General features: G+C 41.3%; 1 protein-coding gene across 1 annotated transcript in view; it reads left to right on the top strand.

Moving 5' to 3' along the window:
* The window catches only part of COL11A1 (collagen type XI alpha 1 chain), a 224,649-nt gene that overhangs the window by 160,731 nt on the left and 39,995 nt on the right, over positions 1-23,923 (top strand). The window contains exons 43-47 of the mRNA XM_088451298.1: positions 3,593-3,700; positions 5,992-6,045; positions 6,514-6,567; positions 8,171-8,278; positions 23,680-23,733. Of these exons, the coding sequence (XP_088307424.1) occupies positions 3,593-3,700; positions 5,992-6,045; positions 6,514-6,567; positions 8,171-8,278; positions 23,680-23,733 (378 nt within the window). The remainder of the gene's footprint in view (positions 1-3,592; positions 3,701-5,991; positions 6,046-6,513; positions 6,568-8,170; positions 8,279-23,679; positions 23,734-23,923) is intronic.

Below are 23,923 nucleotides of genomic sequence, written 5' to 3'. Positions count from 1 at the left end.
AAATACTGAATAAAAAGGATTTTTTTAATTTATCCATAATCATGATAATACGATAATCATCACTATATATTAGGGATGTGCAGGCTCGGTTCTACTCGGTTCCGTTCGTTTTTTTTTACCAAATCTTACTGGGTTTCAGCTGTCACGAGTTTTGGATAGCCAGTAAGATTCGGTAAAAAAAACCGAACGGAACCGAGTAGAACCGAGCCTGCACATCCCTACTATATATATATATATATATATATATATATAAGCACTAATCCACGGCACTCACCATTCCTAGTTTTGGGGTGCAACATGGTATGTGACCACATTGTTTAAATAGAAATCACAGTGGCTCTGCACTCACCGTAATAACTAATAATAATAATCAACATAATAAACAGTGGGGTTTTGGTTCATGAATTGATCAATACATTTAAGCTTGCAGCCCATCGTCACGGGACCCCACTTTACTGCAAGTCCCTACTCTATTGCTCAGAATTATAACATGGACATAGCCATCACATTAGTGTTATAATTCTGAGCAATAGAGTTGGGGCTTGCAGTAAAGTGGGGTCCCGTGACGATGGGCTGCAAGCTTAAATGTATTGATCAATTCATGAACCAAACCCCCACTGTTTATTATGTTGATTATTATTATTAGTTATTATGGTGAGTGAAGAGCCCCTGTGATTTATATATATATATATATAGATAGATAGATAGATAGATATATATATATATATATATATATATATATATGTATATACTTTTTACTCCATATTTTCTTAATGTCACTTTTATAACACTCACGTGGCTTATACATTAACACAAACTGATATAGTACTGAGTTTGTACTGAACAAGTAAAATTACAGCTAGGCAAATGTCTTATTCCAAGACAACGTTTGACTTTTGCAGACCTGAATAAAAGCTAAATAAATATTTAAAGATGATTAAGAGTTGTTGTCTATTGTCTGGAAAATCAGAAGCCAATTACATTTTGCTCACAGATTTGTCCTTCATGCTGATGTCTCTGTAAGTCCCAGCTCTCGGGGACCTTTGCGTTGTGTTTTTAGCTTCTGGAGACTTGCAGTCATTAGGTTATACAATCCAAACAAGTCTAGAAGGAGCTTAAGAAGCCTGCAGGCAGAAAAACTGCACAATTATTATTCAAAAAGAGCTTTAGTTGGTGACACACAATTTGTTATAGCAATTGCACCTCCTGAGAGCTGAAACATTATTGTACCCTCTGGCTTGCAATAAGGTTATAGAACTAAGAAACAGGTTGCATTAATTAGTGGTTTAAATGTAATGTCTGTGAGATTAGTGGTTTAAATGTAATGTCTGTGAGATCTGGGATGCAGTGTATTAGCATAGACAGAAGCCAACACTACACATGCACATCAGAATTAATGACAGGCAAATATCAGTGGTGTACATAGCACATATATGATGAATATGGAGTACACACATAGTACATGTAGTCAATACAATAATGTAAATATTGGCAAAGTGTGACAGGAAAAAAGATAAGACTTCACTGAATTTAGCGGGACCGTGCGGTGTTTCACAGTGTCATGACCGGAAGCGCAATGTTATAATACCCAAGGCTGGTGATGGGAAGTGACTGCCATAAGATTCCATAGTGGAAACACTGACCTGTTCTGCATCTGTCTGCTTGGTATTAAGTTGACAAATCCAGTCAATCTTTGCCATTTCCTCACATCAGTATGTAGTGTATGACAGATAATGATAGGGATTTATGAAAATGGATGGTATACTGATTATTCTGACTACTACTTTGATTTATCAAAGTGATGGATGTGTCCTGGTGACAGGAAAATGAGAGCATCCTTTACAGCCACTAATGTATTACATTGAGCTGAGCTCCAGCTAAATCATTGTACACCCACAGAGAATAATTTATATTCTCAGGAATAAAGTAAATACACAGTAAACAATTTGTTTGTGAGGGTTCTCGTGACTCCTTTCAAGTGTTTGGGAAATATAAGATTACTTTTTCATCCATTTCCTATTCACATATTATCTTTGTATATTAACACTTATAGGGGACAGTTAGAAGAGGTGGTGCTGGGGAAAATAAAAGGGGAAACAAATGATATAGATATTATATTTTCTCCTCTGAGAAAAATAGCAAATGTTCTCCTAAAGATAAGGACTTATAGGAACTTTCATACTCTGGGTAAGGTGCTTACCTTTATTAATTTCAGGAATTATTTCACTGATTTCGTCTGGATTTTGGAACTAGTTATAATAATTTTAATTTATTCCAAAATATGGTTGCCAATACAAGGGCCGTAACTAGGGGTGTGCAAGTCAGGCCATCGCGCAGGGCCATGGGGGCAGCACTGTCGCTGTCTCATGACCCCTGCATCTGGCTACCAGGGTGCCTGGAACAGCACCCTGCTGTCAGAATTGCTGCTGTAATGCCACCTGGAGTGTCCTTTGGATGCTTCAGTAATGCACCCTGTAGCAGGGACGTGTAGTCAGGGGAGGCGGAGGAGGTTTGATAAAAAATTACTGGAATTATACAAAGAAGATATTTATAACTTATAAACATCTTTGTTTATTGTAATAATTTTTATAGTTAACACTCACCAGCTTTGTGGAGCTCCCTCGGACTGCAGGGAGACGAGAGATGAGGCAGCAACAGCTCAGCCCCGCCTCATATATAGCAAGACACTGCTTGCAGAGCTGGGGGAGGGGCCACAATCCAGGCAGTAAGCTGCATAGAAAGAGAGCTAATAGAGGCATGTCTCTGAATATAGGGGGTGTGCATTGATCACTGATGGACACCTTGGATGTGTCATGCGGTCATGTGACCAGGAAGTGCACTGAAGTGTTTAGAGATCAGAGCTCTGTCAGCAGAAGCAAGAGAAGACAGACTGATGCAGGTAGGACAATCAAAGAACACTGAAGCTTAGTGTAGTGAGGGGAGAGTTACAGTGAGTAGGGGGTGAGACAGGCTCCCAAGCACTCAGACCTATCTCCATTTATGCCTCCCCAGCCATTGACTTCACCGCACGTCACTGCCCAGTAGCATGTACAGTTGCTCAAAGAATCCTCAGGATGCTCCGGGCACGGCCACCCTATTATGGCACTGGCTGGTATAGCATACTGCTAGTGTAAACATTTATGAAAAAATAGATATGTGTGTGCGTGTGTGTGTGTAAAAATACAATCTAAAGGATTTTATTCAAAACTGTAAAACATCTGTCCTTTATCAGTCTTCAATGCAAGTATTACAATATTTCACAATAGCCAAGACAAGTCATGGATAGGTGTTGAGCTGAAGTGGTGTACACAGACAGAACTTTGGCAATATTAATAATTATATATGCAAGCTCACATTGAGAAGCATATGCAGTTGTGATGTTATGTTGTTTATGGACCTTGTCAGTCCTTCATTCATTTTTAAATTAGATTTATTAGTCAAGTTTAGATGTGCACAATAACCATGGTCATTACATGAAGACAAACCTTTGAGGGTCAATAAACATTTTTTTGTAATACAATAAAGTTTATTGTGGGACATTGACCAGTTTATGTGAATATCTCTGACATTCATTTTTTTTTACCAATTTTAGGGAGAGAAAGGACCTCAAGGACCAGCTGGCAGAGATGGAATACAAGGACCTGTAGGACTTCCGGGACCTGCTGGCCCTCAAGGACCACCTGGTGAAGATGGTGACAAGGTGATGACACTGGGATACCTAAGTGTGGGAAAATCCCTAGTATCAACTAACATAAACCTAAAAACTATTATTTCAGAACTACCTAACATTGTATTAGTAATTATTTTAATATCACCTATAACAATATATCATGCTATGTATTTGTTCTAGATGTGTTTACTATTATTAGTTATTACATTTTGTTGCTGAAATCTTTTCACTAAAGTAATTGACATTTTATGGAAATAAGCAGAAGTACAGTAGATAGTCCTCCCTCTTATACCCATAAAATGTAATTACCTTTATTCTTTAGTTTGTTTCCTCAGATTGTAATTGAGAATCATGCAGATTTACTATAGTGTCATGTGACCATGGCAACCACAGTTACATAGAACCTGATTCAGACTTGCATGCAAACCCAATGATTTGCGTACAAGTTTGATGGCGGGTGGACTGTGCATGCCCATGACACATTCTGCGCAATGGGTCCTATATGGTCACACGTAGTGCTTCCCTAAACCGCAGTTTGATTAACAGTCTGTGGCATTTTAGTAGGGAGGGAGTGGCACCGGGCAGTATTCCAGAAAACAGGGGCATATCACGCCCATTTTCTGGGAGTGCCAAGGACAATGTATGCATCTTTTGATTTACTGGCTTCAGCTACGGCTCTGAGACGGCCATTTTGTGAAACCTGAAGGTTAATCAGATGACCGATGTTCTCACAAGTGATCTGATGGCTGCATCCTAGGACTCTGTATCAGATCACACAAGCATGCAGGAGGAGTATATCTGCACAAGAGGGATCCTGCTGCATTAGCTTAATTTACCAGTAGTGACTGTGACAATGGTCACAGCTGCTACTGCTCAACATACAACTCTGAATCAGTCTTATAACGCATTATACAGTAAGCAGAAAGACTCTAGAAGGTTCCCCCAAGCTCTGCTTTCATCCTAAAAATTCTCCAATATGCCATCACATAACATGAGTGTGCTAGTCTGTATCTGTGTAGTAGACCAACTGTGTCTATATCTGGCAGCCATAATTGTTTTCCCTCCAGAGATAGTTTGAAATGGAAATAATAGGCCTCATTCAGCGGTGCATGCAATTTCAATGTCGGATGCAGTGGATCGATTCTTTTACTACTGCGCCAAAGCCACACTGCGCTAGTCGTAGTGCTTGCCAAGTGATGGCAGTCGCAGAGAGGATTTATTTGCAAATGTAAGTTACAGGTAAAGTGAGTTACAGGAACTCATAATTTTTGGGAGGTAATGGGGAAGTAGCTAGAGAAATGCAGGAGCATTGCCACCGTTTTCTGGGCGACTTCTAGTGAGCCTCTGCAAATTTGTTTGCAACTGGAGAAGACCCGGGGTCTTAGGTGATGTTTCCGATGCTTCCTCTTTTGTACGTAAGTATGTAAGCATTGGATGTGAGACACCGGAGGCAGCCGTCTCTGTGCACAAGAGATCAGCTTAGTCATTAGCATATTTTCGCAAGTCTGCTGCGTACAGAATAACAAGTGTGACGGGATATGCGTGCACTTCTCAATCAAGCCCAATGATTTGTAGGGGATAGCAAAGAAATGTATGATTAAAAGGTATTTAACTTGTTATTTAAAATAAATCTGATATTCTTGTTTTAAGTATTGTAGGTACTTTACTGTCATTGATTCTTTTTGGTAACAGGTTGAAAATTTAATTGAAAAATTAATCCATTTTTACACTCAAAATCTATATAGAATGTTATACTGTATGAGGTATAAAAACTAACAGTACAGTGAAATGTACATACATGTAAACATTTTTTTTCTAATTGGATACACAACATTGCAAATAAAGGTATTTGAGATAGTGACATTTCTCTTTTATCAATTCCAGTAAAAGTACTATATACATATTAATTAATTGATATTTTCAAAATAGCATAGTGTATGACCATATCAGTCCATTTTCTTATAATCGTATTGTCATTTCACAGATCAGTTAATGTGATATCTGCATTTAATATAATTGATTTATCATGGGTCCTATTTTCTCCTGCACCTGACTGTCATATACCTATTCAGTCTTATTAATCTCTGGCTGCCTTACCTACCCCTCACCCTTCTTCCACTTACTGATCATCTATTTAAGCCTCCTGGAGAGTTTGCTGCAAATCCCAGGGAGTACCACGCTAATCAATGCTGGGATTAAGCTGTCAGAATATGAAGAGCGATCAATACACACAATGCCAGCTCCTTACCAACAATGTGACATTTGCACATGCTACTGGGAAATCCCTTGAATCATTCACATTTCTTTCTTTTTTTTTGTAGGGTGAGATAGGAGAGCCTGGTCAGAAAGGAGGAAAGGGAGATAAAGGAGAACAGGTGAGTGAGCAAAGCTGCCTTATACATCAAAGCTGAAAGACTAATACACACAACTGGATTACATTTTTTATCCTTTAGGCCACTTGTAAACCCCCCAAACGTCATGGCTTCAGTGATCAAGAAAGCCTGTACAAATTCCCACCTTTATCAGTACTGATAAATATAAAATAATCAGATGACAAAATGAAACAGTAGTGGCAGTTGGCCACCCTGGCATGTCTGCCATCATACATCCTCTTCTGCACACTTTCAATATCACTATTCACATAAAAATAGACTTTAGTTAATGTTACAGGTTAAATTACTTCATAACACTTTTATCCACATGATGTGCACGCTTTATAAAGCACATTTGCAGAGCCTTCTGGGTAATATCTTGATTTACAGACTTCTTAAAATGAGAAGTGAACATACACTATAATGTATCAATAAAATGTTTCTAATAACACATTTTTCTTCTGTTTCCAGGGTCCCCCAGGACCAGCTGGTTTGCAAGGTCCTGTTGGAGCTCCAGGTCCAGCTGTAAGTGATTTGATAATAACATTTTAGAATATGTGGAAAATCTGGTAGCATATAACTACTACAGGCTGTATTTTAATGCTATATTTACCACAGGGCCATGCACGAAGTATGTGACATTTATATTTAGCAGTAAATTAAATAAAAGATGGTTGATAGCTGTTGAAAGATGACATTGAAACAATACTTTTACTGTGAAGGTTAGAGAACAATAACATTGGCACGGTGTAATTTTGAAGAAAAAATACCTTTAGGAGTTTGAGAACTGAGAATATGCATGGTTTCTGAAAAGGCAAGCATTTGGTTGTCATTGGTCATTTTTGATGGGCTGTAAAGGAATACTTAAAATGTTCTATGGGAATCTGATTGATATCCATGTTTTTCCACTGCTTCACTTATTTGTAATTAATATCTATTGGTTTTGTTGTTGTACATTAGAGGCCTATTTATTAACGTATGGCAACAACAATAGTGATAAAATGATAAACAGCATTAAAAAAAATCTATCATCAACGCAATTTATCTAAAAAATCTCACTAAAGAAGTAACACTCAGCTATCTCTGGTATTCTGGCCCTAAGCAGCAGAGCCATAACTATATTTTTTGGTGCCCTGTGCCAGCGAGAGCTTTTTTTAAATTGGGAAATAAATAGGATAGTGCACTGGAAAAAGGGCCGGCGTCATGGGGAAGGGCCAGGGAAGAGATAGGGGCAGCCAGTAGATGCCGGGGATCAAAGAAGAGGAAGCTACAAGTGAGAATTATAATAAACAGGGAAATTGACAGACCCAAACAGTGCCCCCTGCCCTACGGTGCCCTGTGCCATGACACTGGTCGCACTACCCTAGTTACGGCCCTGCTAAGCAGTATGGGTAAAGGTGCCTCTCTGCCGGGTCAGTCAGTCTCTGTTGCTTTGTGCATGTGTTTTGGAATTGTAAGCACAGACTTGGCTGTTAGTTCCTTATAGTGGGAAAAAATAGATTAAAAATGGAAGAGCAATATTGCTGCTGCTGGATGTAACATTGTAATGTGTAGAGTGCTTTCACTGACGATTTAGGCTTTTCTTCCTTTGATAAATATAAATATACTCATTGAAATTACTCATTACTGGATATCCCTCTACTAAGATATATAATGAATGCAGATTTAGGTCAAACCACTGGCAATTTTATGGGACAAACAATGGAGGAATATTGCAATAAACTGTAGTGTACATTTTTGATCACTTTAAATACTACCATAATCACCTTCTGGTAAGCTAGTGAGAAAGTGATAATTGATCTTCTATTATGTCAATTGGCATGTTGCGCCCACATGGTTAAAATGATTTAAGTATCATTTTAAACGTGTCAGGATCTTGGCACAGGCATTCTCGTGCTTTCATTGTCACTGTTGATATAGTGACTGTAGACATCATAATTGCAACCCGATGGTGCGCTTATTAAATGTGTAAGGGAAATAAATAAGGTATTTAATTTTTTATGCTCAAATCTAAGTGGGGAGCATTGTCATGTGACCAGCAACAGTGACCTACACCCTAAAATGAACTATGAAAGTTGATGTGTCTGTTCGGCATTAAGCTCTGTATTTCTCCCTTCCTCATATTCAGGGATCAGATGGAGAACCAGGTCCGAGAGGTCAGCAGGGAATGTTTGGGCAAAAAGGAGATGAAGGCGCTCGTGGTTTCCCGGGTCCACCTGGTCCAATTGGTCTCCAAGTAAGTAAAATTTGTTGTAGATGGTGTGAAGTAACTCATTACAGAATCTTGTGTCCTAGACATCATGGCATTATCATAATACTCCCTTACACATCTCCTGAAGCAGAATTATGTTTGGGCATTTAATATATGAGACAATCAACATTTATTAAACAAACTTAAGTAACTTGCATGTCACAAAATGTCAGGACATATCATAGCCTACAAATATTTTTCTGTAAATTATCTATTTCAATCAGATCTACAAAGTTTGTGTACTTTCCTGATTAAATAAGCCATATTATGTAAGACTGTGGTGGGGAAGCAAATATAGCTAAAGGGAAAGTATTATACTGAGTTATTATTAATAGTACAACTATTGCATAATACTATTTACTATAATTATTAGTACTTACTATTTCTATATTTAATGTACAGCCAAACCAATGATGACAGTTTTCCTGTTCTTATACACAGTCTAGCCATACAGTATGTAGCATTCTCTGGCCTGCAATTACTAAAATGTAACAGTAGGCTTAGATACTAGATTACTTATTGTATTTTATTTAAAATGTGTTTTCTTCAATCAATAAACTTGATGGCATTGCTCTAAATTCTGCTTTAGGCAATGTGTCCTAGCTAATCTATAATTCAGTATGTACAGGAATTGGATATATAATATTTTCGTGTTTGCAGCCATCTTAGACATCAAAATACAGTAGATACACTAGTAATTGCAGTTAGGACAAGGTAGAGCAAGAAGCGTAATTGAATGTCTGGAGTGTGGCTGCATTACAGAATTGAGTGACAGTTTCAGAAATTTAGTAAAGGACCATGGAATCTGGATAATCTTGTTGCTGCGTATCTGTTTACAAAAATATCCAATTTTTCTGACTGTCTCTTATTAGTTTTCCCCACATCACATAGTGGATTGTACAGAATACAATATGTTACCTCTACTTACAGAAATGATATGCCTTCCTCGTAACCAGACAGTCTGATCTGGAAAGCAGAGCAGCATGTGTGTGTGAGTGCACTCGTGTATTGTGCATACATTCATTTGCTGTGAATATGTGTAGGCACTTCTGGCACCTGATGAAGATGTTTCAGGAAACCAGTAGGTGCCCCATGCCCATAACAGATGAAATGTGTACATGAGGAGCTGGAAAAGCCCAGATCTGTGGGTATCAGTCTGGATGAGCCTCAGTCAGGATTCCTGGCTGACTGAATGAATGGAACATCAGCTCAGTAATCAGTGATATGCCAGCTGGCAGAGATTATGCAATTGCCGCTGTGCTCCAAGCAGAGAGCTACTGATGTTAGTGATCTGGGAGTGGGAGCATGTAGATGCCTCACCTATCTTTCCCTAATTTATCACAGTGATGGTATACTGCACATGCTCTCTATCAAATTAACTGTATGAAACAGATTTCTGTAATGCTATAGTATGTGAATGATAAAGACAAATAATTATATACAGATAAACATACTGCTCTGTGCATAATACAGATACACACGGTTCTTTGTGTGTAATACATACACAGACTTCTTATACCCCTTTTATCCCAAAGCTAACACCTGGGTTATTGCAGGGTTAACCCAGGTAGCTCCTTGGTGTAAAATGGGATAGGGTTGGATTTCAGGGTCGAGTGACCCAGCAATCCAACCCAGGTAACTTGCAGGGTTTAACACGGGAATGACCCATGAAACTCTGCAGTGTAAACGTCGCGATCCGCGTCACAATGACCTGGAGCGCGCCGCATGCTAGCCGATTGGCTGGCTCCAGTGGCGCTTGGAGATAACGTCATCTCCAAGCATCCACTTCCACGCTGGAAGAGCCGGCTCACTGCAGACCTGGCTCCGGTGTGAACGGCGCCGACTCGGGAATATCCTTGGTCGGTGCTGGCTAAATTCCGGTTCTGATCCAGTTAGGAACCCTGTTCCAACCTCCGGGTCAGACCTGGAATTTAAGTATAAAAGCGGTATTAGTGTAATATGCAGATGCTCCCTGTATAGTATAGTATATACATACAGTACATGTGATATCTATAATAGCACTAAATATAATTCCCAGAGTGTTTTTTAAATTTAAGTTATGAATTTAAATGGGAAGTTCTTGCAGTTAGAGCAGCCATGATGATTAGAAATATTTGCCCAAAAATGGTGATTAGTAGAAAGAAGCAAGAAAATGAGGACACAGGGGTATATTTACTAAAGTGTGAGTTTTTAGTAATGGAGATGTTGCCAATAGCAACCAATCAGATTCTTCTTAACATTTCTCTAGCAGCTTCTAGCAGTTAATAGCTAGAATCTGATTGGTTGCTATGGGCAACATCTCCACTTCTAAAAACGTGCACTAGTAAATACTGTATAGCCCTTAGTGTTTAGATTGTGATCTTTGGGGCAAAGTTATGAAATAAATTTTATGATTTTATAAGTAGTATAGGTATCATTTCCATGTGCCCTTGAAGTTTCAGTCTTTGGGATAAATTTACTGAGCAGCGCTTTTCAAAGCCTCTGAGTCTTCCACTGTTTTGGGTTCTGGATTTAAAGAGGCAATAATGTTAAATACCAAACCAGGCATGTTTTGCATTTAATATTATTCCCCCTTTGAAGACCAAAATCACAGACAACATGGAAGTTTCGAAAATACCACTTAATAAATGTATCCATTTGTGTCACTGTGACTAAGGTGTGCTGTTTATGGGCAGGACAAAGGCACAACATATATAAATGTAATTACTGTGATCAAAAAATGTACTGTACATCATTAGGGCAATTGTCCTAAGACCTTTCGTAGCACATCTGCATAACACAAAAAGGGTCAATAATAAAAACTCCTATCAGATTTATACATGTAGCTAATTTTTGCAAAAAATGTCAAGAACAAAATCAATAAATGCCCCAGATCCTCCCACTCAATTCAGCCCATACCCTGCTTTGTTGAACCCAAAGACTGCCAAGGTTACTTCTTAACCCCACGCACAAAATCCCACCTATTGTATTTATAGGTCCACAAACTGGTACAGTCACTCCAGAATAGGGACTGTTTAGTATGAGGATATCTTTGCCAATGTCAGATGAACTGTGGAATAGTTTTTTGACCCTCAATGTATTTTGAACACACATTTTTATCCTTTCTGTTTTAACATTTTAGATACTTACATTAACTAATAAAATAGTCAGAGACAGTGCTTATCCAGCTGATAATAATAATACAATGTCAGGTGATGTGGCTATAAGATTGTCTGTGCATACCCAGCCAAGTAAAATATAGTGTCATTCTTATGCTTGTGTCACTCATGTAGTTATGTGTATGTGATAAAGATAAACTTCACTCTGTGCATAATGCAGATGTACAATTCTATATATAATAACACCCCAGTAGCTGCAGCGAGAGAATGAATAATGTGCCTTTCCATATTGCCAGTAGCAGCTTCACATATCATCAGTCTAGCCCAGCAGGACATAAATTATTAACCTTGCCCGCACTAGAACTGCTGTGTACAGTTTTCATCATCCGTTTACAGCTGCCAACATCCTGCGGCTAACATGACATTCATATCTGTTAGTGGAACTATAGCCGAAGAATTGATAGCTAAATGTTATAGAGCTGTGCTGCATCTTCAGACAAACTTGATATTATGAGTTTTTGATGCCCACCTTAGCCTTATGTATGAATGGCACATTAAGACACTAGGGGGGCAATACAGTTTGATGGGATGAGCTGACAAACATCGCCTTGATGCTCGGCTGACACATATACACCATATATGATACCTTCAACAGCACTAGATTTTGGAAAGGAGTGAAGATGGACAATTTATAATACCATTCCTTGTTTTGCACGAGTAAACATAGAAACATTGCCATTTTCATCCTGCAAAACTCCTCTGAATTTGTAAGATCGGTTCTTATTCTTTACTTTAAATGTAAATATCCATCTGTAAGCTGGAGTCACCACTATGGTGGATCAACCTTCTGACTTACTTTGGCGGCAATTCCTAACTTAGAGCCTGATTCAGAGCTGCTCGCTATTTGCGAGCGCACGCTCTGAATCCAGGCAGGGAGTATTTTTATTTGTTTTCCCTGTCCGGTTGTCAGGGGCGGATTGGGTCAGAAAACCAACCCGGGAACTTTATGGAAGCAGCCCTAGTGGGGGAGGGGTCTGTCAAAGGTGGAGGGCCTGATTTTAAATTGGACACAGTTGTAGCTTTTCTTGCCTCTTTTGCTGAATCTGTGTCTCCGACTTTATGCTAACGCCACTACGCAGTCCTTCCCTGGTGTAAATCTGAATATGCAAGGACTGGGGGCCTACTGTAGTGTGTACAGATGCTGCAATGCAAGCGCTGACAAAAAAACATTGCACAAGAATAAAATAAAACACATTGTCCCTCCAGGAAAAAAAAATACACACATTGGTCCCCACAGAAAAAAAACAATCATACATATTGGCCACAATAGGTAAATATAAAACACAATGGCCCACAGGTAAAGAATAAAATACATTACCCCCCATAAAAAAAACAATCATACATAATGGCCACAATAGGTAAATATAAAACACAATGGCCCACAGGTAAAGAATAAAATACATTACCCCCCACAGGAAAAAATACATAAAACCTGGGACAAGGGTTGGGTGGGCAGTGTGTGTCCCTGGGGCTGGGGGTAGGGGGGGGGAGTTTAGGTCTATGGGCTTATAGATATAGCGGAATGTGAAATATAAAGCAGAAGAGGATAGTATGTAACAGAGGGTGATGTATGTAGTAGAGGAGGATAGTGTGTAACAGAGGGTGATGTATATAGTAGAAGAGGATAGTGTGTAACAGAGGGTGATGTATGTAGTAGAGGAGGATAGTGTGTAACAGAGGGTGATGTATGTAGTAGAGGAGGATAGTGTGTAACAGAGGGTGATGTATATAGTAGAGGAGGATAGTGTGTAACAGAGGGTGATGTATGTAGTAGAGGAGGATAGTGTGTAACAGAGGGTGATGTATGTAGTAGAGGAGGATAGTGTGTAACAGAGGGTGATGTATGTAGTAGAGGTGGATAGTGTGTAACAGAGGGTGTTGTATGTAGCAGAGGAGGATAGTGTGTAACAGAGGGTGATGTATGTAGTAGAGGAGGATAGTGTGTAACAGAGGGTGTTGTATGTAGCAGAGGAGGATAGTGTGTAACAGAGGGTGATGTATTTAGTAGAGGAGGATAGTGTGTATCAGAGGGTGATGTATGTAGCAGAGGAGGATAGTGTGTAACAGAGGGTGATGTATGTAGTAGAGGAGGATAGTGTGTAACAGAGGATGATGCATGCAGTAGAGGACGATAGTGTATATTAGTGGGTGATATATGTAGCAGAGGAGGATAGTGTGTAGCAGAGGATGATGTAGCAGAGAGGATAGTGTGTAGCAGAGGAAGATGTAGCAAAGAGTATAATGTGTAGCAGAGGAAGATGTAGCAGAGAGGATAGTGTGTAGCAGAGAGTGATAGTGTTTAGCAGAGGGTGACGTAGCAGAAGGATAGTGTGTAGTAGAGGGTGATAGGTGTAGAAGAGCAGGACAGAGCTGAGTTAAGTGTGTTATAATCACATTTACTACAGTGGTCCAGAGCAGAAGGCTTACATATAAAGGGCTGTGCAGATCAGATTGTCTTGTGTGTGTAGTGAGATCGGCAGCTCTCCTCAGTAATCCTTGACACTTCCTGTTAATATACAGTCAGGTGCATAAATATTGGGACATTGACAAAAATTTTTATTTTGGCCTCTATTCACCAACACAATGGCTTTGAAATTAAACAAACAAGATGTGCTTTAACAGCAGACTTTCAGATTTAATTTGAGGGTAATTACATTCAAATCAGGTGAACGGTGTAGGAATTACAACAGTTTCTATATGTGCCTCCCACTTTTTAAGGGGCCTAAAGTAATGGGACTATCAACTCAAAGGCTATTTCATGGACAGGTGTGGGCTATTCCCTCGTTATTTCATTATCAATTAAGCAGGTAAAAGGTCTGGAGTTGATTCTAGGTGTGACATTTACATTTGGAATCAGTTGCTGTCAATATGAGATCCAAAGAGCTGTCACTATCAGTGAAGCAAGCTATCATTAGGCTGAAAAATCAAAACAAACCCATCAGAGAGATAGCAAAAACATTAGGTGTGGCCAAATCAACTGAACATTCTTAAAAAGAAAGAATGCACAAAAGACCGGAAGACCACGGAAAACAACTGGTGGATGACAGAAGGATTATTTCCCTGGTGAAGAAAAACCCCTTCACAACAGTTGGCCAAATCAAGAACACTGTCCAGGAGGTAGGTGTATATGTGTCAAAGTCAACAATCAAGAGAAGACTTCACAAGAGTGAATATAGAGGGTTCACCACAAGATGTAAACCATTGGTGAGCCACAAAAACAGGAAGACCAGATTAGAGTATGACAAATAACATCTAAAAAAGCCATTACAGTTCTGGAACAACATCCTATGGACAGATGAGACAAAGATCAACTTGTACCAGAGTGATGGGAAGAGAAGAGTATGGAGAAGGAAAGGAACTGTTCATGATCCAAAACATACCACCTCATCAGTGAAGCATGGTGGTGGTAGTGTCATGGCGTGGGCATATATGGCTGCCAATGGAACTGGTTCCCTTGTATTTATTGATGATGTGACTGCTGACAAAAGCAGTAGAATTAATTCTGTAGTGTTTCGGGCAATATTATATGCTCATACTCAGTCAAATGCTTCAGAACTCATTGGACGGCACTTCACAGTGCAGATGAACAATGACCCGAAGCATACTGCAAAAGCAACCAAAGAGTTTTTTAAGGCTAAAAAGTGGAAATGTTATGCAATGGCCAAGTCAATCCCCTAACCTGAATCCGATTGAGCATGCATTTCACTTGATGAAGACAAAACTGAAGGGAAAATGCCCCAAGAACAAACAGGAACTGAAGACATTTGCAGTAGAGGCCTGGCAGAGCATCACCAGGGATGAAACCCAGTGTCTGGTGATGTCTATGCGTTCCAGACTTCAGGCTGTAATTGCCTGCAAAGGATTTGCAACAAAGTATTAAAAAGTGACAGTTAGATTTAGGATTGTTTAGTTTGTCCCATTACTTTTGGCCCCTTAATAAGTGGGAGGCACATATAGAAACCGTTGTAATTCCTACACCGTTCAACTGATTTGGATGTAATTACCCTCAAATTAAATCTGAAAGTCTGCAGTTAAAGCACATCTTGTTTGATTCATTTCAAATCCATTGTGGTGGTGAATAGAGGCCAAAATATGAAAATTCTGTCAATGTCCCAAGTCCCAATATTTATGCACCTGACTGTATGTTCCAGCTCTAGCAAGCTGTAAGGTCCAAGAGCATGCTGTTAATTGGAGTTTCCCAAGCCACAGACTAGCACTACGTGGATTGGCAACAACACTACAACTCCCATGAGGCCACTGTTCATATGCAGAGTCAGGCATGCAGCAGCATGCTGTACATACACACGAATTGGTACAGCTAATAATGGGTTATGGTAATGGGGAGTTGGACATCCCTGCAACACTACCTCGCTGCTCTGCTCAAAGAGCTAGCCTGAGTAGTTGATTGTTGACAGCTTCATGTTTTGTGCAGAACGCAAATTCATTAAGCTTTGCAGCTGGCCCGGCCGATCTATGAATGAGTGCAGGGTGAGCTGGCCCTGAAGAGAGGAGAATGGGACTGGCCTAGCGGGAACTCTCCCGCTTTCCCAGCGGCCCAATCCACCCCTGCCGCTCGTAAAGCTGTGGGTGCCCACCCACAGCTAGTGCGAACGGGCAGGAGATGGTCGCAATTATCGCGACCATCGTCATTGCGAAAAGAGCATTGTGTTTGGGTCTCAGCACTCGCAATGCCGAGTGGACTTCCAGCTCTAATAGAGCCGGAAGTCCACTACTGACATCACGAGTGATGTCAGTAGGGATGCCTACAAACAGCAGGCGTTCCTTCGGGAATGCATCCATTTGTCCAGCCACCCCCCCCACCCGCCTACAAAATGGGGCGAGCTGTCGATCAACATTGACAGCCGCCCCGTTTTGCTGCGAGCTCTGGAGCGAGTGAGTCTCACTCGCTACAGGGCTCGTGCATGCGCACTGGGCCACCATCGACCTGCTTGCAAGCGCAATGAATCAGGCCCTTAGTCCATGGCCAGCAGAGGGGCAAGGGTTCCCCTACCAGACACAAAATTTATGCGAAGGCAATCTACATTTATTTCTAGTAACCCAAAATTACTGGAATGGGCCACTGCTATAGAATAATAGATTTGGTTCAAAAACAATAAGCACACAATAAAGCACATAAAAAACAAGAGCACAAGCTATTACCCTTTTTCTACTTGACTACTCTCTATACTAAATTAGCAACTTTTTAAAAACATTAGTAGAATGTCCCAATAACCTAATACGGATGACATATCATTGAAAACCCAATAATCTCTGTTGCAATTAACTCTTTGGGTCTCACTCAGACCCGCTCGCAAGCAACTATGCGCTCGCAAGCGGGTCGATGTTGAGGCCCTGCGCACGCACAGCTGCCGCACTGCGCGTGCGCAAGCCCCGGAGTGAGAGAGAAATTCTCTTGCTCTAGGACTCACTACAAAAGGGGCTGCTGTCGATGGTGATCGACAGCTCGCCCCATTTTGTAGGCGGGGTGGGGGGGTGGCTACATAAACGGAGGCGTTCCCGACAGAACGTCTGCCGTTTGGGGGCAGCCCCACTGACATCACTCGTGATGTCAGTGGTGAGCTTCTGGCTCTAATAGAGCTGAAAGCTCACTGGAGCTTGCGGCAGACGAGACCCTACAACAAGGGTCTTGTCGCAAGCCCCGATGGTCGCGATGGTCTTGACCATCGCGACCATCAACCTGGGCACTCGCTAAAGCTGTGGGTCACCCACTGCCTAGCGAGCGGCCAGGAGGCCGGCTCAGAACATAGAAGCGGCCGCCCTCATTCAGAGCGAGCGCTCGCATTTTGCGAGCGGCTCTGAATGAGGTCCTTTGTGTGCACATTGGAGCCCTTAAAGTGTATTTACAATCAAAGGTCAAATAACAATGTTGTACCATTGACATATAACACACAAGCAGTGTCTCTATATCACACATAGGGGTCGATCCTATTAGCTGCGATGATCTCGCCGACACGAATAATCGTGGTAATGGGTGCACTTTACGGCAGCCTGGAATCACAGAATTTTGTTTGCAGCCCCGTAGGGCTGCAGGAAAAATTCTGCAAATTCGGGCCGCGAAGGGTGTGAGGTGCCAGTCCGTTGCCGGCGTTTTAACGCCATTGCAACGGCAACTCGCTCCCCTCGCAGGCTATTTGGATTGACCCCATAGAAGTTGTGTGTAATACAGGTTGAGTCTCCCATATCCAAATAATCCGAAATACGGAATATTCCGAAATACGGACATTTTTTGGCATGACTGAGATAATGAAACATTTGATTTTTGATGGTCCAATGTACACAAATTTTATTTAAGGCACAAAATTATTAAAAATATTGTATTAAATCACATTCAGGCTCTGTGTATAAGGTGTATATGAAACATTAATTAATTTCATTCCTGTACACAAACTTTGTTTGAGCCACAAAATTATTGAATATATTGTATAAAATTACCTACAGGCTGTGTGTATAAGGTGTATATAATACATAAATGCATTCTGTGTTTTATATTTGGGTCCCATTCCCAAGATATCTCATTATGATATGCAAATATTCCAAAATACGGAATATTCCGATATCCAAAATAACCCTGGCCCGAAGCATTTTGGATATGGTAGACTCAACCTGTAATGCATACTTGCCTACCTTTAGGCTATCCCTTCCGGGAGGGGACAGCATGGATGACACTCTGTACACAGCAGGTGAGTGGAGTGGGGGGCATGGTGGCTCAATCACATCATCGTGGCCCCGCCACCCGCTGTGCAGAACCCATAATACAGGCACTGTACTGTGGGGGGCGGGGCTTCGATGACGCGAATTAACGCGAATCGCGTCATCTGATCCCCTGGACTGCATACTAAGTGGCCAGCAACAGGGGGTGCGGGCTGGCTGCGGCTGGTTCCGGGAGACTTGCCTAGTTTTCCAGGTGGTCGGGAGCGGCACACGATTTTTGGGAGGGTAGGCAAGTATGCATGTAATGGGTTCCTCTCAACTAATCAGAGGACCTAAAAAAGATGCTGCTTCCCCTCCAAAAAGTAAGCATAACAAACAAGTGGACAGGACACTCAGCTTGGCTGTCTATTTGGCACTACAAGTCCCAGCCACTCATATTTTTCTTCGTCTCTCTCTCTCAGCTGCTTATTTCTTCAGCTGCCTATCACTGTGCAATGTTATCCCTTCATCTCTCCTCTTTCCACTCTCCAACTGTCACTCCTCCAACTGATCTTATTTAAATCAACTTTATTTTAAAATTATGCTGACTTTAGCCCCTTTCCAAAATGGCAACTGTGGGGTATGTCTATTATATTGTGTACATTATATCTATTATATTGTGTGTGCTACATTCTTCAAATTTGTAATACTTTGCAAATTCCATACTAGCGGCAGGATAGTCATCTAGTAAAGCTTCATAGACAATATGAATTTACAAATTTCCTCTTTGACATTGTCCTGATCTCAGTTGGCATGACTTGAGTAAGCTGTATTCTCTTACGGTAATTTGTTTTATGCCTCCCTTCCTTTGGATGTTTAAAATCGGGATGTTGTTTGCACATGAAATTGGGGTCCTGCCCAGTGTTTTCTAAGCATCAAGCCATCCCTAAACCCCTTGCCATTACCTAAAAAGATCCCTTCAATGCTGTTTGCACTTAATAATACTGATGCCTGTTAGTAGTAAAAATCATCCCTCAACTGTCCTGAAATCAGGATAGGTTTGTGGTCCCTTCAAATCAGCACAGTCCAATGTAAATTGGGACTGTCCAGAGATGTTTTGGTCTTTACTTGTTTCATTGATTTCAACAGCATTGGTGGGCACATCTGCCTCTCTGGTTCTCAGATTAATATGGTTTTTCCTTTACCTGTTTACTAGTTAGTGTTCTCATTGTGTTTCTACTTTCCATAGTTGCTGAAAAATTCTCCCATTTGGTCTGCAACTTAAGGTCCCCATACATCTGCAACAGATCGCCGCGATGTTGTGATAGGAGCGGAAACGCCGACCCACCGGTCGGAAATGCCAACCGGCGGCCATCGATGTTCTGCGATCCGTCGCAGGATAGGTGAAATTTTACGTGTTAAATTTCACTGATGTGCCAAAAATGATCGTGAACGGCATATCTGTGAAATCCAACATGTTGGATATCATCGACCCTGCGATGCCGGGGTTGCAGGATTGCTACATCGCTGCGATCCGTCGCAGATGTATGGGAGCTTTTACTTTTTGTCCTGCAGATCATTGTATGGCTGTTTTATTGAAATAGTAATAGGATCTAGCAATAACTTCTCTGATATTTGTAACCTCTGAGGGCCTGATTCAGTTCAGATTGTAATTATGAGCACTGTTGCAAATTCGCACGGAATACAGCTGCTAAAATATGCTAAGCCTTGCAAAGCTCAGCCAGCATAAGGACACCCACTACAGCTTTCTCATATCTGTCCACTGTCACTCTTCTGCGTAAACATCGGTACCATCGACGCACTTTGACCACTCACGCAGCATTTACAACAGGTTTGACCAGCTGCAGACACTGCAAGTCTCTTCGCACGCAGTGGGCTCTCAAGCTGCGTATGCAATCACAGTGGCTAATTTATGCACGCCCAAGAAACGGCGCTCAAACTGACAGGCACGCCTGCATTTTTCACTGCCACTCCCCCATCACAACCTCCAAACGTTAACAGCCTGTCACTCACTCTGGGATGAATTCCAATGTGTGTCCGCGATCGCAGCGTACATACAGTGCGGCTAACAATCGCTCGATCTGTGTACGTAGTTGCACTTACGATTGGTACTGAATCAAGCCCCGAGTCTATAAACTTCTACCCATTAACAACTGAGCAAATGAAAACCTTCCTTCAAGTGGTGTGTTTTTGTAGCTTGGAAATAGTCAGTTATTGAAAAAACTTTCTTTTTCTATATAGACCTTTCCCCACTCATTGTATTTGATTGTTTAGCATTTCATTCTCCATTTTTGTCTTTTATATGGTTTTCCATTTGGCATTAGTCACTGGAAGGTGTGCTGTAATGCCATGCACTTTTATCTTCAGATCTGGTTCCTATTATTCATCCTTTCCAAGAATTAGTACCCTGGATAATGAATGTGTATCTTGAAATGTCTTTGAGTGGGATGTAGGTGCGGATGCTGACGGTCTAAATACTGGTGCTGGAATCCCGACAGTATTGGGATCCCGCTCCAGTATCCCAACTGCAGGCATTCCAAAGGTAAGTATCGTGGGTTTTGGGAGGGTTAGGTTTAGTCACTAGGGAGAGGGTTAGGGTTAGGCACTAAGGGGGGAGGGTTAGGTTTAGAGTGCGGGGAGGGGAAGGTTAGGTTTAGGCACTGGGGAGCGAGGGTTAGGGTAGGGGTTAGAGTTAGTGGTAGTAAATTTACCTACGGGTGTCGGGATTCTGACTGTCGGAATGTCACTGTCGGTTACCATACCCAACCCCTTTGACTGTGTCTATTGCACTGATGCATCATACTGTATTTGTGCAGTACCAACATCTCTTGCAGACATGGTGGAGCCATTAAGTACAGATGGGTCCCTATACCTGTATCACCCTTGCGTGTTAACCAGCCCTTCAAGTCGCGCCATGCCGCGGCGTGCCTTGGTAGCGCCAATTGTCTTTTGTGCGACTTTTTACCTTCAAATGCATCGTATTTGCACAGCAATGCAAATAGATAGCACAGGCAACTTCTGCTGATTAAAGTGATATGCAGCTTGCCTATGTTCTGTGAGCGAGTGCGGGTGTATCTGCATGCAAAATGCTACATTACAGTGTCAGCGGCTGGTACACTGTAACGTAGATTTTAGCATACAGATACACCCGCAGTCGCACACAGAACATAGGCATGCTGCATCACTTTAACAGGCAGACGTTGCCTGTGCTATCTATTTTCATTGCTGTGCGAATAAGACGCGTTTGAAGGTAAAAAGGCACACGAAAAGACACTGCGCTGCCAAGTCACACGGAGCTCCCGTGTTATGTGTGGCGTGACTTGTAGTGCACGGAGGATAGATGTATGAGGACATATCTGTACATGTTCCAGTGGCTTCTGGCCTGTTTTAAGTTTAACCATTGTTTTGTGACCATGAATGTAATGATACAAATGAAACAGATCTTACTATTATACACTACATTCCTTTCCATTTTATGTGGTATTTATGCTTGTGGCGCATTGGCTACTGGTTTGTGTTCTTGAGTCAGTAGCAGTCCAAGTTCTATTTGTGACTTGTTGACTTTACCCATCTTAACAGCTTCCTACTGTAAGTGTTACAATGCCATTTCCAGGCTATGACCTACTGAAATATATATATTCATATGGCACTAATTAGATCAATTTCTACAGATGCATGGTTTAATGTGGTTGCTTCCTCTCTGAACAATTTAGAAGCAGATAACTAGCACATCAGCAAGTTTCGGTTTCTTAATCCAAGCTGGACAATATGCTGTTTTTTTAATAAGCTACACTTTTTGAGACAAATAGTTGAATATACCTGACATACTCTCTGTCTTAGTCTTGTTTGTTCTGATATATCAAAATAATTTTTTGTTTTTGTAGAGCATATTTATACATTTATGAGGTCTAATCATCATCACTTCATTTCTACAAAAACAGGTGAAAATGTAAATTTTCACCTACTTTGGTAGAAATGTAGGATCATGGCTAATCATTGTAATGCTAATGCAAGAGATATCACAGATATTTCCTGCTTACCTTTCAGCACCGATCTTGTTTGCTGTCTCCATACACTAGTATGTTCAACAAAATCATAAAGCCACAAAAATATATTTTCGAAGATTGACTGCGGGAGAATTCTCCAACTTCAGATAGTATTTGCTCCCGCACCCCGTCAGTCCCGCATCCCATCAGTCCTGCATCCCATCAGTCTCGTGTTGTGAAGAGGGATCCTTTTGGATCCCTCCTCCTCCTCTGTCTGGTTTCTCCCATGGGCACACAGTAGGGGTTGCAAACTGGGCATTATAGGGCTTGGGAGGAGAACTGGGAAATTACACTCTGAACTTTTAGTGAGGAGCAGGCATATTAGTGGACGAAGACTCAGTGGGTGGCAATTAAGGTATGGGAAGGGAGAAGACTCAGTGGTCCCTCCCTAGAAATTTTGGGGAAGCTCAAATTTGTAGTTATACCATTTTCTGTGTGTGGTTGTGTGTGTGTATTTACATCATAAAACATGCTGTGCATTTGCAGTGTCTTTTGTTTTGTTGGAGAGATGAAAAAACTCAGACACTGCTACCCCCACTTTAGATCTATTTATTTATCAGCCAAGCAGACCCGACCCCAGTGGTCCCTGACCTGACCAAATCCCACCACATCCCACCCCACCATTATTTTTTTTATTTTTTTGCTAACTTGATGTAATAGTTCTATCAATGCTGCAGCAGCAACCCAGCAGCACCCACACCATTCATTCACTAATAACACCCCCAGCAGCACTCACACCCACACCACTAGTTGGCTACCCCCCAAAGCTCAGAATACCACTCAGAAACACATAAATATAAGTATACTCCCCCTCCCTCCAGCATCTCCAAATACTGTTGCTACTCAAGATTTAGGCTTCAGGAAAATATGTGGGCTGCTGCGTGCACCACCTCCTTCACCCAGAACATAGGGAGCGTGCCACGCCAAGTGTATGAAAGCAGGAGCTGACAGGTAGGAGCTGGGCATTCACTTCTTTCTGTGTGCCCGTTTCTTATGTGTGTCCATGCAGCAGAGGCCAGGGGTTTTGCTTATGCCCTCCTACTCCCAGTCTGCATACCACAGGAATGAGACAGACCAGATGTCGTCTCATGATGTCACCGCGTCTCTTTCCCAGCCTCCCATAGGAGGGGGAGACCGGCTAATCACTGTAGCACCATCCGCACACCATGATATCGGCGGCACTGACAATAGCTTCAGCATTGCACTAGTAAGTGACCTGGTGTGCAGGCAAAGGTGGGCCGATGGAAGTGGAATGAGTTCCACCTCCAATTGCAACTGTAGAATGCAGTTCCGCACCATTCTGGCCTACTTTAACCCCTGCTTGTAGCCTCAAATGCTGGTTAGCTTTAACTATTTGTCTCTGAAATCTTTTAGCTCTCTTTTTTACTCAGGCTACAAGAACACCAGGTTAATTTGCTCTTCTCATATACAGCAGTATATTGTATATGTTGCTATATTTTATAATTCCAGAACCAGAGCATAACCATGTTAATGTATTGATTTATTTTAGGGTCTTCCTGGACCCCCAGGTGAAAAGGGAGAAAATGGTGATGTTGGACCAATGGTAAGTACACCTCTGTGGAACTTTTTGGTATTTATTATCTCTTGACCTCTCCAGTGTCCATAAAATAAATAGTTAAAACTTTTATACTACTAACTTGTGTAGTGGTAAACCACATGATCTATGAACTATATTGGGTATATTCTTCCTTTGTTACTATGTTATTATAGGGGATGTAAGATAAATTGAAGGG

The sequence above is a fragment of the Taudactylus pleione genome, unplaced genomic scaffold (genome assembly GCF_031769625.1).
Source record: "Taudactylus pleione unplaced genomic scaffold, aTauple2 ptg000546l, whole genome shotgun sequence".
NCBI classification, from domain to species: domain Eukaryota; kingdom Metazoa; phylum Chordata; class Amphibia; order Anura; family Myobatrachidae; genus Taudactylus; species Taudactylus pleione.
The sequence above is the reverse complement of the archived record's forward strand: the minus strand, read 5'-3'. Positions and strand labels throughout refer to the sequence as shown.